Below are 14858 nucleotides of genomic sequence, written 5' to 3' on the forward strand. Positions count from 1 at the left end.
ATCACGGTTGCTAAGCAAAGGCGAAACACGCCAAGCGGCCAGACAGAAACAACCCGGCTCTGTTGAAGGTGTTAACTCGATAAGCGGTCACACGTTCCTGGAAATGACCAAAGTTATTGTTGTCAGGACCTGGGGGGGAAAGACGACGATGGTGATGATGGTGACGGGAAGAGAGAATTCCAAAGTGGAGCAGAGAGAGACGTTGGGTGACCTGCAGTGTGGTGAGTGGGTGGGTGGGTGAGTGGTAGGGTGAGTGGGTAAAGTGTGTGAGTGAGTGGTAGGGTGAGTGGGTGAGTGGTAGAGTGTGTGTCTAAGTGGATTAGTGAGTGGTAGGGTGAGTGGGTAAGTGGGTTAGTGAGTGGTAGAGTGAGTGGGTGAGTGGATGGGTGAGTTGTCGGGTGAGTGGGTAAAGTGTGTGAGTGAGTGGTAGAGTGTGTGGGTAAGTGGGTTAGTTAGTGGTAGGGTGTGTGTGTGGGTGAGTGGGTGAGTGGGTGAGTGAGTGGTAGGGTGAGTGGTTAAGTGGGTTAGTGAGTGGTAGAGTGAGTGGTCGGGTGAGTGGGTAAAGTGTGTGAGTGAGTGGTAGGGTGTGTGGGTGGTAGGGTGTGTGGGTGGGTGGGTGAGTGGTCGGGTGAGTGGGTAAAGTGTGGGAGTGGTAGAGTGTGTGGGTAAGTGGGTTAGTGAGTGGTAGGGTGTGTGGGTGGGTGGGTTAGTGAGTGGGTGGGTGGGTGAGTGGTAGGGTGAGTGAGTGAGTGGGTGAGTGGTAGGGTGAGTGGGTAAGTGGTAGGGTGAATGGGTAAAGTGAGTGAGTGGTAGAGTGTGTGGGTAAGTGGGTTAGTGAGTGGTAGGGTGAGTGGATAAGTGTATGTTGTGACTTGCATTGTGCTGAGTGTGCTGTTGTCTGGTGGACAGTTCGAATATATGCAGCTTGTAACACGCAGCAAAGTATTTGCACACTCTCAAAGACTGAGAACAACCTCGAGGCGCGAGGAACCAGACAACGGAGCTCTGTGCTAAATATATTTTCAGCCAATGATTGAGTGTTTACACGCGGGTGGAAACCCACTCGTGCGAGGGGGAGCGCTCTATCCCATAGAGACGGCACAGATGGGGGTCCGCATCTTCTGCTGTAGCCAGAATACGGCTCCTCGTCGACACCCACAAGATCCGTGCGGTATCCACCAACCCTCGCTGCCTCCAGTGCAGGATCAGAGGCCACGTGCAAAGCTACCACCGCGTGGCTACAGTCAGAATCAGGATCTGTATTTTATTGATTCTATCAGAATCTTTATATATCCTGGAGGATTCCGATGAGCGATGGCGGGGTAAGTGAACTAGAAACTCTTTAAACTGTTTGTTTTATTTTAGCATCGCAGCAGTCGGGTTTTTACAAAAGTGCATGATGGACTAATATGATGGTGCAACAGATGACTCCGTGTTTAACTTGAACACAAAACCACAAGTCAGACATGCTGCCCGGACAAGGCTCCCTTCTCTGAACTCTGCTGCCCGCATATGGAACTGCCTCCCTCATGAGCACATTGCTGGCCAGATCACCGTCTCTGGTCTTCAGGCCTAACACACACGCACGCACACGCACACACGCGCACGCACACACACGCATGCGCACACACGCACACGCGCACACACACACGCACGCGCACACACACACATGCGCACACACGCACACAACAACCGCCAATCGCCACTAAGTGGCAGTGGCGTCACCACGACGCTTGTGCCAGGCCATGTGCACCTTGAGGCCATGTGAAGTGTCGAACGCCCGCTGGCAGGTCACGGGGCAGACCCAGGTGCCGCACACACGCGCACGCACACACGCACACACACATACACTCACACACACGCACACACACGCACGCACACACGCACACACACACACGAGGCATCTCCTAACTTCACCGCTGCAGTGAACCAATGAGCATGCCGACTAGAGATGTACTCGTGTCTGATGTGGCTGTTGTTCACATTTGCACGCAATAGAAAATCAAATTACCGGGCCTGTTCAATATTGCCACCTTTATTTCAATGGAATATGATAGCGGGCACAGTGCTGGCTCACAGCGCCGTCTTGTGGTGTATTTGTGTAGCACAGGCAACACGTCCAAGTTGATATTTTGTGTAACCCGAGGTGAGAGGCCAGGGATTCCGTGCTCTCATTTGCAAGATCGACCTGGGAGGTCACCAAAACAACAAAAGTTACAGCAACGGAGCAAAGTGATGACACCATAAACACGCAGGCAATGACATGCGCCGTCACATCTGTCCCGCATCCAAGGTCATTTTATATTTTTAGAGCGCAGTCACTCAAGGCGCTTCGCATAGTTTGCAAAACGTTGACAGGATAATAGAATCGTGATTGAGATGGCAGGGGCGCGCTGCAAGGGCCGAGGAATGAGTGACACCGCGATGGAGGGGTGCATGGGGATCGTGACAGGGGTCGTGGGGGGAGGGACGAGAAGCGGAAGAGATTGCGCAACAGAGAAGAGGCAATACTAACATCTTAAGTATTTTTCAACACGCTAGACGCCAACCAAAGATCCCCCGTATAGCCTCAACAGCCTGCTGAGCCGGGCGCTGTCAGCGAGCGGCACCCACGAACGCGCGCGCGATGCGAGCGAACGATCCCGACGGCAGACGTCACCGTGGCGGTTGGGGTCGGGCAGGTCCGAGTCGGGGTTGGGGGTTGTGGGGCAACGAGGGTCAGGCCGCCTCCGTGGCCTCCACCACGAGGATGCCGTCGTGGCACAGCAGGGCCCGCAGGTGGCACGCGCCCACCCCGGCGGGCAGGGCGTGCGCGCGCGTCACGCGGCGGGCGCACAGCCCCTGCGCGTCGAAGCGCGGCGCGTGCTCGGCGCGCAGCAACAGCCAGCCCTCGCACACCTGCAGCAGGACGTCCTCGGGGCGGAACTGCAGCAGGTCCAGCAGCAGGCGGAAGCGCGGAGGGCCCGGCGGGCGGGGCCCGGATTCGCGAGACTCGGACTCGGGAGAGTTGGGCCTCGGAGGTGCGGACGCGCCGGAACTTGGAGTCCCAGATCCCGAGCCGCGAGGTCCTGGAGGTTCTGGCCCTCGTGATCCAGCGTGGGACTCCTGTGATTCACAGTCGTGAATCTGGAGCTCGCGTGGCCCAGGTTGGCGAGACGTCCGCTGTCGGGAGCGCGACTCCTCGCCGGCGGCGGCGGACTCTCGGCCTGTCGGGGATCCAGAAATCTGGGATCCGGATTCGTGCAGCCCAAATTCTTGGGATTCCGCCTTCCTGGGCCCAGACTGGCTCGGCTCCGGCTCACCCGGGGGCCTCGCCGCGTCCACGTCCCGGCGGTCCTCGTCCAGCGCCACGGCCCCGGCAGCAGCGACGCGCGGACCGGGCAGGGCGAAAAGGTCGTGGCGGAGGCGGAAGCGCTCGGGCTCGTCGAGGAGTCCGCTGGCCTCCAGCAGGTCGCCGTAGCGGAGCGGCGTCTCGACCCAGAAGCGCAGGCAGGCGAGCGCCATGGTGCCCGCGGCACGTCCCAGTTGCGTCTCGCCCCACAACTCCCGGCGCGAGTGACAAAATTAGACGCCGCGGCCACTTGACACCGTCCCCCGCCCCTGCCCCGGCTCCCTCACTGCTCAGGGACACACAAGGCAAAGATACCCCGTGTAGCCCGTTACAGAGTGCTGGGGGCAAGTGCTGTTAGCGAGGAGCAGCGCCTTAGAAGGAGGGCACAGCACACGAGGCGTGGGTGGGCAGCGCCACGCGCAGATGCATTCGTCTCCCGAGTGGCGATGTTTACACACCGCACCAGGTACTCATTTGCCGCTGAGTTGACTTAGGGGAGGCCCAGGACCGGTTCAGATAATTATCACTCGTGTTGGTTCGTAGCGCAGCGCGCTAACCGCTACACTACCGCAGGAGTGCAGTGATGATTATTTGAACTGATCCAGGGCCTCCCCGAGGTCAACTCAGCCTTAAATTAGTACACGATACTGTGTGTAAAGATTAGCACTGGGGAGACAAAGGCGGTCGGGCGTGGTGCTGGCCACCGACTCCCTTCATAGGAGCTATTCGCTAACAGCACTTGCCTTAACAGCCTTTTAAAGGCTACATGGGGGACCTTTGTCTTTATGTGTAAGTGTGCACTACGGCAGCGGGAGTGCACTGCTTATCGCGCCGCACTATATTCCCGGCCACCTGAATTCGATTCCCGCTAACGGCCATCATCAGTGACGAATATGTGAACTGGTGCTGGCCTTCAACCGTACCCTGTGCAGTGTGTAAACATCAGCACTCGAGAGACAAAGGTGGCCGGGCGTGTACGCCAGGTTCACTGGAACGTGGCACCAAGTTCACCGGATCATGGTGCCAGGTTCACCGGATCGTGGCGGCAGGTTCACCGGATCGTGGCGGCAGGTTCACCTGATCGTGGCGGCAGGTTCACCGGATCGTGGCGCCAGGTTCACCGGATCGTGGTGCCAGGTTCACCGGATTGTGGTGCCAGGTTCACCGGATAGTGGCGCCAGGTTCACCAGATTGTGGCGCCAGGTTCACCAGATTGTGGCGCCAGGTTCACCAGATTGTGGCGCCAGGTTCACCGGATCGTGGCGCCAGGTTCACTGGATCGTGGCGCCAGGTTCACCGGATCGTGGCGGCAGGTTCACCGGATCGTGGCACCAAGTTCACCGGATCGTGGCACCAGGTTCACTGGATGATGGTTCCAGGTTCACCAGATTGTGGCGCCAGGTTCACCGGATCGTGGCGCCAGGTTCACCTGATCGTGGCGCCAGGTTCACTCGATCATGGTGCCAGGTTCACCAGATTGTGGCGCCAGGTTCACCAGATTGTGGCGCCAGGTTCACCGGATCGTGGCGCCAGGTTCACCGGATCATGGTGCAAGGTTCACGAGATTGTGGCGCCAGGTTCACCGGATCGTGGCGCCAGGTTCACCGGATCGTTGCGCCAGGTTCACCGGATCGTTGCGCCAGGTTCACCGGATCATGGTGCAAGGTTCACGAGATTGTGGCGCCAGGTTCACCGGATCGTTGCGCCAGGTTCACCGGATCGTTGCGCCAGGTTCACCGGATCGTGGCGCCAGGTTCACTGGATCGTGGCGCCAGGTTCACCGGATCGTGGCACCAGGTTCACCGGATTTGTGGCGCCAGGTTCACCGGATCATGGCGCCAGGTTCACCCGCTCAGCTTTATCGGCGCACGACGCGTCACGTGCCGGTCACAAACCCTCGCAGTGGCAAAATTCCAGAAACAGATTTAAATCATTCGACTTTAATTACTTCAGTGTTTCGTTTTTCGCGTTGTTTTCCACTACCCAAGATGATTACGACGTTGTCCAACATTGAAATAAACTCTGGACTCTTTGCAACGTGGTGGCGACATACAGCAGACTTTGTTGTGTTGCGTATAAAAAAACATGAAGATGTTTTTGAAGATGTAACAGGATGGTGTGTCTCCACAGAGACAAAGACACGTGGACAGGCATGCTGACAGACAGCCGCACGGAAAACAGATGGACAGATGGAGATCACTGAAGGCACGGGCAGACAACAGATAGACCCACGTATAGATAGACAACTCAGACGGAGATCCAAACAACAGCCACGCAGAACGACGGATGAGCAGGCGGGGAGATGAAACACGCAGCGGTGACGTCCGCGTGTTGTCCCCCGGGGCTGCAGTTTCCCTCCGGGTCCCCTCTGGCTTCCTCCCATAGCTACAAAAAACAGAAAGACAAAGTTGTGCCGTGTAGCCTTAACAGACTGTTGGGGCAAGTGCTGTTAGCGAGCACCTACAGAGGCCGCACCACGCCGGCCGCCTTTGTATCCCCAGTGGCGATGTTTACTACACACCGCACCAGGTACGCGTTTGAAGCCGAGTCGACCTAGAGGAGGCCCAGGACCGGTTCAGATAATCGTCACCGGTGGTGCCCGTGAGCGGGAATCGAACTCGGGTCGCCTGGTTCATAGTGCAGCGTGCTGACCACTACACTACCGCTCCCTCCCACACACACAAACAAAGCAAGTGGTATTGGACCAAAACATCTCAATGCTGAAAAAATGACACTGCAAATCTACTCAATTGAGATCACGCACAGAGCATGAGTAGCATCAGTAGCATGAGTAGCATCAGTAGCATCATCAGCAGCAGCAGCAGCGACATGGCACCCCATCCTGTTAATAGCTGCAAGCAATGGCCGAGCCAGAATTTTCAGGTAGGGGGGGAAACCCCTCCAGCAATGAAACATGATAGAGGAGTTGTTAGTAAGTGAGGACTTGTTAGTAAGTGAGGACTTGTCCCTTGCTTTTTATTCGACGCGTGTGCGGCGATGGTGCAGCCATCGATCGAGGGTCGAATTGGAGCCGTGTGTGATCGGCATCGCGCTCGCTGAAGGTGTTGATGCCTTCAGGGAAGTCGTGGACTGTATACGCAACTGCGCACAATTCTGTGAGTCACTTATAACCCCACACTCGGGTGTGAACTCCACCCCAATCCCTTGGACCGTGGAGTGCTGCTCCACTCTCGTGCGTGTGGAGTTTTCTCGGGGTGCTCCGGTTTCCTCCCACGTGTATAAACTCACTCGTTCATTGGCTGAATAAATATGAATACAAATCCAATACCATCCTGAAAGAGAGTGCAATCGTTCAGTGTGGCTCTCCTGGATCTAAAAAGAAAGCCTAAGATTAAAAACAAATTAATTTGGTTTGTCGATCTGAGCGACGGCAATAGAAACAGATGGATCTGCGAATCCATCTGCGCTGCATGTTTCTCTGTGTTGCCCGCGTGGAGAGCGGTGGCGCAGCGGTTAGCGCTACGCTGCGCGACGAATCCGGCGAGCCGAGTTCAATTCCCGCTCGCGGCCAACACCCAGTGACGATTATCTGAATCGGTCCTGCGCCTCCCCTAGGTCAACTCAGCCTCAAATGAGTACCTGGTGCCGTGTGTGGTAAACATCGCCACTGGGGAGACAAAGGCGGCCGGGCGTGGTGCTGGCCACCCACCCCCTCGTGCGCCGTGCCAGCCTTCGTAGGTGTTTGCTAACAGCACTTGCCGCAACAGTCTGTTACAGGCTATACAGGGGATCTTTGTCTTTGTTTCCCAGGTTCCTCCCACGTGGACAAACACCGCTGGAACAGATTCACGATTCATTTTCGGGTCAGATCGCGCGAGTAAAATATGTGTCGTGCACCCTCCTTCACCTGACCCTCGGTGAGGGGCTTCCCTAGGTAAATCCGCACAGCAACAACAATACTCATCTTCTTGGTTCTTTCGGTAAAGTCACGTAGAAGGGAAGTAATAAAATAATAAAAATAAAACATAATAAAATAAAATAATTCTTACGACGTTTCGGCCACAACGCAAGCAGCCGTCCTTCACCTGAAGACGGCTGCTTGCGTTGTGGCCGAAACGTTGTGAGAATTATTTATTTTATTATGTTTTATTTTTATTATTTTATTACTTCCCTTCTACGTGACTTTACCGAAAGAACCAAGAAGATGAATCCCTGCAGTCACGAAAGCTTTAAATCGAAACAATACTCATCATGCGGCTCTTCAAGAAGCCGCTTCGTGAAATCATTAATTAAGGACCACCTTGAACAACAAAAAGGCTCTTCTAGTTATTTGGGTTGCCCGCCCCCCTGTTCAACGATAAACTTCTAGCCATTTGTCCGACGGTGCGCGCACGTACCCTACTTTTGCGTCGTCCGGCTAAACAGCTCGTTCTCTTCGTCCGACGACAACGGGGGGTTTCCCAGCTTCGCGGACGCGAGCGGCTTCAGCTCCTTGAGTTTCAGCTCCTTGAGTTTCAGCTCCTTGAGCCACAGCGGCTTCCACGTCTGGGGGGAGGCCACCGCCTTGCCGCGCTCCTGGCCCTCGAAGGGACGCAGCGCACACGCACACACGCACACTCGCACATACAATGCGCACACACGCACACTCGCACACACGCACACACACTCGCACATACCATGCGCACACACGCACACTCGCACATACAATGCGCACACACGCACACACACTCGCACACACGCACACACACTCGCACATACCATGCGCACACACGCACACTCGCACATACAATGCGCACACACGCACACACACTCGCACACACGCACACACACTCGCACATACCATGCGCACACACGCACACTCGCACATACAATGCGCACACACGCACACACACTCGCACACACGCACACACACTCGCACATACCATGCGCACACACGCACACTCGCATATACAATGCGCACACACGCACACACACTCGCACACACGCACACACACTCGCACATACCATGCGCACACACGCACACTCGCACATACAATGCGCACACACGCACACACACTGGCACACACGCACACACACTCGCACATACCATGCGCACACACGCACACTCGCACATACAATGCGCACACACGCACACACACTCGCACACACGCACATACAATGCGCACACACGCACACACATTCGCACACACGCACACACACTCGCACATACCATGCGCACACACGCACACTCGCACATACAATGCGCACACACGCACACACACTCGCACACACGCACATACACTCGCACATACCATGCGCACACACGCACACTCGCACATACAATGCGCACACACGCACGCAAACTCACGCACACACACTCGCACATACAATGCGCACACACACACACGCGCATACACACACACAATGCGCACACACAATGCGCACACACACGCACACACACACGCACACACACACGCGCACACACACACGCATACTCGCACACATGCACACACACTCGCACATACCATGCGCACACACGCACACACACACACGCATACACACACACAATGCGCACACACGCATACACACACACAATGCGCACACACGCACACACACGCACACGCGCACACGCACACTCGCACACATGCACACACACGCACACTTGCACATACAATGCGCACACACACACGCACACACACTCGCACACACACTCGCACATATCATGCGCACACACGCACACACACACACGCATACACACACACAATGCGCACACATGCACACACACACACGCACACACACAATGCGCACACACACGCACACACAATGCGCACACACACGCACACACACGCACACACACAATGCGCAGGTCGCTTCTGAAAAGGAGCTACACACCTCAGTGGGCTTAACCTGGTAACCCCACGGGAACGCGACCTGCAGATATAATTATCATCGTCGTCGTCGTCAGACAAGATATATCCACAGCTGAATAAAGGCTACGATTTCCCGCGCCTCCGGATCTCTCTCCCTCTCTGTCCGTCTTTCTTTCAGAGTGAACAAAAAAAACTGCGCGCGTTCCAGACTCTAAATTACTAAAAATATATATATACCTCAACAAGTGCGGTTCGGGGCAGACGCATTATCATCATCATCATCATGCGCACGGCAACTCACCCCCCTGGGCTCGGTGGGCAGCTGGCTGTAGCCTTGCGTAGTCGACCTGGGGGCAACAGGCAGCCACTCACCACGGCGCCGTTTCATTCCTCGTCCGCGCCCAACGTCGAGTGGCCGTTGCACGTCGACATTTGTCACCCTCGCGATCTTAAATCGGCTCCAGCCTCCCGTAAGCCACGTGTCTCCTGTGATGTGTCCACCCCCCACACTCTGAACGCCGTGCCTCCCATCGACATCTCTCCATCTACTCAATCATCTCGAGCCTCCCGTAAGACACGTGTCTTCAGTGTGTGGCCAGCCCCCACACTCTGAACGCGGTGCCTCCCATCGACATCTATCTACTCAATCATCTCAAGCCTCCCGTAAGCCACGTGTCTTCAGTGTGTGGCCACCCCCACACTCTGAACGCGATGCCTCCCATCTACACCTCTCTATCTACTCAATCGGCTCAAGCCTCCCGTAAGCCACGTGTCTCTTGTGATGTGTCCACCCCCCACACTCTGAACGCGGTGCCTCCCATCGACATCTATCTACTCAATCGGCTCAAGCCTCCCGTAAGCCACGTGTCTTCAGTGTGTGGCCACCCCCCACACTCTGAACGCCGTGCCTCCCATCGACATCTATCTACTCAATCGGCTCAAGCCTCCCGTAAGCCACGTGTCTCCTGTGATGTGTCCACCCAACCCACACTCTGAACGCCGTGCCTCCCATCGACATCTCTCCATCTACTCAATCGTCTCGAGCCTCCCGTAAGACACGTGACTTCAGTGTGTGGCCAGCCCCCACTCCGAGTCCCTCTCCCCGCGGCCCTCTGTGGAAACAAGGCGCCGTGGCTCCTGCGCTCACAATCCGCAGAACAGGCGGAGAACCACAAACTCCACGCTGAAAGGGCGTCGCGAGTCGGGAATTGAACCCGGGCCCCTCCTTGCGGGCCAGGCTCCAAGTCGCTTTGTGCCGCACAAGGACCGCTGCCGCTGGGGGGTGGGGGTGTGAACCTTTCAGAAATGAGACGATGAGATGCGATAATGCGAGTCGCTTGTCTCGTGCGATGCGCTCTTTGCGTGTGCACGTTGAACTTCTTTCGCACCGTACGTAGCCAACCGCGCTAATCGGAGGTGCGGGGGAAGGGACAACAAACTAAGCACACAGAGCAGTTCTATAGAAACGAGTTCGTCAATCTCGATAATGATTTAAAAGGGGCATCACAGCTCCCAGTGGGTTCCTGATATCGGAAGGGAAGAGCGTTCCAGACGGCCGCGGAAGCGCGCCTGAGAGCGCCGCGCGATGCGGTGACCGCCGCTGCTGCGAGGATGAGCGGAGTTTGCATGATGGGGGTGTGTTACTCGTTGACGACATCAGCAGCGAGGTGCCGTGGTTCGGAGATGCCACCAGCCATAGAGGAGAGCGGGTGGCCTCTACCGGACACACAAATCTTTGTGTGTTCGTCGTCGTCGTTGTCGTCGTTGTTGTCATCGTCGTCGTTGTCGTCGTCGTCGTTGTCGTCGTTGTTGTCGTCGTCGTTGTTGTCGTCATTGTTGTTGTTGTCATCGTCGTTGTTGTCATCGTCGTCGTTGTCGTTGTTGTTGTCGTCGTCGTTGTTGTCGTCATTGTTGTTGTTGTCATCGTCGTTGTTGTCATCGTCGTCGTTGTCGTCGTTGTTGTCGTCGTCGTTGTTGTTGTTGTCATTGTTGTTGTTGTCATCGTCGTTGTTGTCATCGTCGTCGTCGTTGTTGTCGTCGTTGTCGTCGTTGTTGTTGTCATCGTCGTCGTCGTCGTTGTCGTCGTTGTTGTCGTCGTCGTTGTTGTCGTCATTGTTGTTGTTGTCATCGTCGTTGTTGTCATCGTCGTCGTTGTCGTCGTTGTTGTCGTCATTGTTGTTGTTGTCATCGTCGTTGTTGTCATCGTCGTCGTCGTTGTCGTCGTTGTTGTTGTCATCGTCGTCGTCGTCGTTATCGTCGTCGTTGTTGTCGTCATTGTTGTTGTAGTCATCGTCGTTGTTGTCATCGTCGTCGTCGTTGTTGTTGTCGTCGTTGTCACCGTCATTGTGACCACTGGGACAGACGCAGGGAGGTGATGGCTCACCCGCGCCGGGAGCCTCCCTCGCCTCGCTTGTTGTGGGTGGACAGCTGGGGGGGGGGGGCAGAGGGGGCGGGAGGGGAGGGGGGTGAGAGGAGGGTGTTAGTACAATACTTATGTTACGATAATTTTTTTTTATCATTTTTATTCATGAAATCATGTTAACCATCTGTATTATTATTATTATTCTGAGCGCTATTGCCGAGGCCCCAATGAAGCCCTCGTGTATGGCTCGTATGGAGTCAATGAAACCGTCGGGAATGCATCTCCAGCGACGCTGCTTTCAGCGCTGCCCACTTCCCCTGGAACGCTTCTCGAGCGCTAAGCGAGGTCTGCCTGTATTCAGATATCGTGTTGCCGTGGCGCTGTCATTGTTATGTTTGTGCTGTTAAAATGCCTGCGCTCTGCTGCACATCAAGAAGAAAATGCAATTGTAATTCGTGCTGTTACGAATACCATCGCAAATGCCACAAGTCAGGTCACCCCACTCGTGTTGTGCGTAACGTGGATAGTTTGGATACTCGCGAGATGCCAGTTTAACGCGTAGTAGCAGACTTTCGCGACCAATATTTTCCATAATGGAGGTTTCTTGGGTTAGATCGCGTAAATATAAATGTGTCGTTAAACCCGCCACCACCCGACACAGCCAATTAGTAAGGTTTGCCACGTAAATAAAACGTGCCAATTCGTTACTAGTACAGCACACCGGTGTGTTGGAGAGTAAACCCATAACATTTACAATTCGAGTACGACGCTTCACCAGTAATTACAACAACGAGCATCATCTATTGCTCGTCACCGCTTTTGTTCTATGCGGCCTCTGTGGACGAACCTTTCCCGCCCGACGTGCTCACTACCGTCGTATCGGTCCGCACTGCCCATGTGATAATCACTCTGCCAGTACCGCCGAGAGCACAAGTCCAAGACCTGGGGCTGGGTGTCTCCGTCTCACTCACCCTCTCTCAGGGGCTCGTGATGGCCAGGCCAGAGCCACTGAACAGACACTGCTGCTGTGGTTCCTAGACTCCAAAATACATCATGGGACCTCCTTTGCCAGTACCCCTTTTTTCTGGCAACAAAACATGTGTTAAGATGATAATTGGTTTTTACCCTTTTATCTGGCAACAAAACTGACACCTTTTTTGTTGCCAGATAAAAGGGTAAAAAAACAATTATCATATTTTTCTACTGGCAAATGAGGTTCCAAAGGTGTTAAGATGTTAAAACACCAAACTGAAACCTTTTACAAGGGATCATGTCTGCATTGACCACATAACTTGTGGTCAGAATGCAAACAAAAAACGTACTCTGATAATAAATGCATTGACTTTGAAACTGATTGGTCCACACCAGAGACAGCTTTCTTTAGTCTCAAACGGTGTTAGACCAGAGGACGCGAGGGTGAGCCATCACTTCCCTTGCCTCGTCACAGAGGCATGTTTCTCTCTTTCTCTCTTTCACCTGAGGACGACCGCTTGTTGTTGCGATCGAAACGTCGTGACCTATTCTTTATTTATTTTCCTATCTACGTGACTTTACCGAAAGAACCTAAGAGTATGAAATCCTGCGGCCACGAAAGCTTCTGACCTGTTTTGTTGCCAGAAAAAATGGGAAAACCTATTCTCACTCCAAAACACAACTCGGTTCCTCGTGCCAAGTGAATTTAAATTCCATTCTCAGCCACAGCCGCCAACGCCTCCACAAACAAGGATCCCTCTCCACGTTACACCGCCCGGCGCAGCATTTTCAACAATGGCCACCCAGCGGAATAAACGCGCGTCCACTGCAGTTGGTCGAACGGCAGGGAGCGCCTTTGGTGGTTGAGAGGCGTGGGCCTACTCCCACCTCTTCCAGCGTGGGAGAAGTCAACCCAAACGCCACCGCCCGAGTGTGGCGCTCGACGGAACGCCTCTTTCCGCCAGCAGTGTCGCTCGTAAGCAATTGCAGGTCTGCGCCTTTACCTTTTCAACGCCCACCCCCATTACCGACCTCGACGACGCAGATGAAGAAGATGATGACGATGGCGCCGACTACGACGCCAATGCCGACGAACAGTATCTTCTGATTGGCGTGCGCGATCTCCTGGTCGTGCGAGCGGGGGTCCTGCACGCACCGTCACAGTCAACGTCCCGGAGTTTCTGAAATAAAACTAGAAACTTTTTTTTTGACCATGTAAGGCTCACAGAAAGGATCTCGGAGGTAGCTCTGTGAGCTCCCCTTCCTCCAGATCCCTTCTTCAAGTGACCTCTGGCCCACGCCTGTAGGGGGCAGCACTTCCCATTCGCTCTGCTTGACAGTCAAACCTCATAATAATTCCTGCAGTCACGAAAGTTCTAAAATTAAGAGTCAAACCTCAGTTGGTGACGGTGATGAAGACGATTGTAGAGGTGGTGGCAAATTTAATGGTGATAATATTATGATGATGGTTATAGAGATGGTGGCGAATGTGACGGTAGTGGTGATAACGATGGCAATTCCGATGACGGTGGTGATGGCGGTGATGACGTTGCGAGTGTGATGATAACGATGGCGGCAATGATGGTGACGGTGGTGATGATGATGATGGCGATTGTGATGGTGATAATTGTGATGATAACGATAACGGTGGTGATGATGATGCTGGCGATTGTGATGATGATGGTGGTAGTGATAACAATAACGGTGGTGATGATGATGGCGATTGTGATGGTGATGATGATGATGGTGGTAGCGATAACGATAACGGTGGTGATGATGATGGTGGCGATTGTGATGTTGATGATGGTAGCGATAACGATGACAGTGGTGACGATGGTGGTGACGGCAACGCGCGATGGTTGTGTGGGTGACCGCACGGTAGGTCCAGTGATCTCTTGAATTCCAAGTCTGTGGAGTATTTTTTGGACGAAATCAATTCCAGTCTCGTGGTGGTTAGCACTGTAGTTGGTGACGTTCTTACCGTGGTTTGTGACTTGGTTGGTGCTTTGGTTGATGTTGTGGTTGTCACTGTAATCGTCACCGCTGGTACCACCGACTTTGGCATCACTTCCTCCACTGATTCCACCTCTGCCAGCACCAATTCCACTGGTGCCTCCTCTGCCAGCACCAATTCCACTGGTGCCTCCTCTGCCAGCACCAATTCCACTGGTGCCTCCTCTGCCAGCACCAATTCCACTGGTGCCTCCTCTGCCAGCACCAATTCCACTGGTGCCTCCACTGGTCCCACATCCATCGGTGTCACATACACTGGTGTCACCTCTCGTCTCACCACCGCCTCTGGTGCCAACTCCGCTAGTGGTGCCCCCTTCCCTGGTGACACCTCCCCTGGTGGTGCCACCTCAATTAATAGTGTCCCTCTCAA

General features: G+C 54.5%; 1 protein-coding gene across 3 annotated transcripts; it reads right to left on the bottom strand.

Moving 5' to 3' along the window:
- Positions 1-1551: 1551 nt before the first annotated feature.
- LOC133358384 (heat shock protein beta-3-like) lies at positions 1552-11568 on the bottom strand. Of its 3 annotated transcripts, XM_061576698.1 has the most exons (5): positions 11525-11568; positions 9443-9488; positions 7690-7908; positions 2899-3617; positions 1552-1572 (listed from the first exon to the last, which is right to left on the bottom strand). In XM_061576698.1, exons 4-5 carry the CDS (start codon positions 3502-3504, stop codon positions 1567-1569), a joined length of 612 nt encoding a protein of 203 aa, XP_061432682.1. In that variant the 5' UTR covers positions 3505-3617; positions 7690-7908; positions 9443-9488; positions 11525-11568; the 3' UTR covers positions 1552-1566. The 3 variants fall into 3 exon arrangements, with proteins under 3 accessions (XP_061432682.1, XP_061432680.1, XP_061432681.1); XM_061576696.1 differs by lacking the exon at positions 1552-1572 and having other exon boundaries at positions 2020-3617; XM_061576697.1 differs by lacking the exons at positions 1552-1572; positions 11525-11568 and having other exon boundaries at positions 2020-3617; positions 7690-7873; positions 9379-9488.
- Positions 11569-14858: the final 3290 nt, after the last annotated feature.

Source organism: Lethenteron reissneri, chromosome 61 (genome assembly GCF_015708825.2).
Source record: "Lethenteron reissneri isolate LAM-NWPU_2019-01 chromosome 61, ASM1570882v1, whole genome shotgun sequence".
Taxonomy (NCBI): domain Eukaryota; kingdom Metazoa; phylum Chordata; class Hyperoartia; order Petromyzontiformes; family Petromyzontidae; genus Lethenteron; species Lethenteron reissneri.

Bases quoted from the DNA above. Each gene is read 5' to 3' on its own strand.
- LOC133358384 (XM_061576696.1), bottom strand. From the start codon at position 3,504: ATGGCGCTCGCCTGCCTGCGCTTCTGGGTCGAGACGCCGCTCCGCTAC.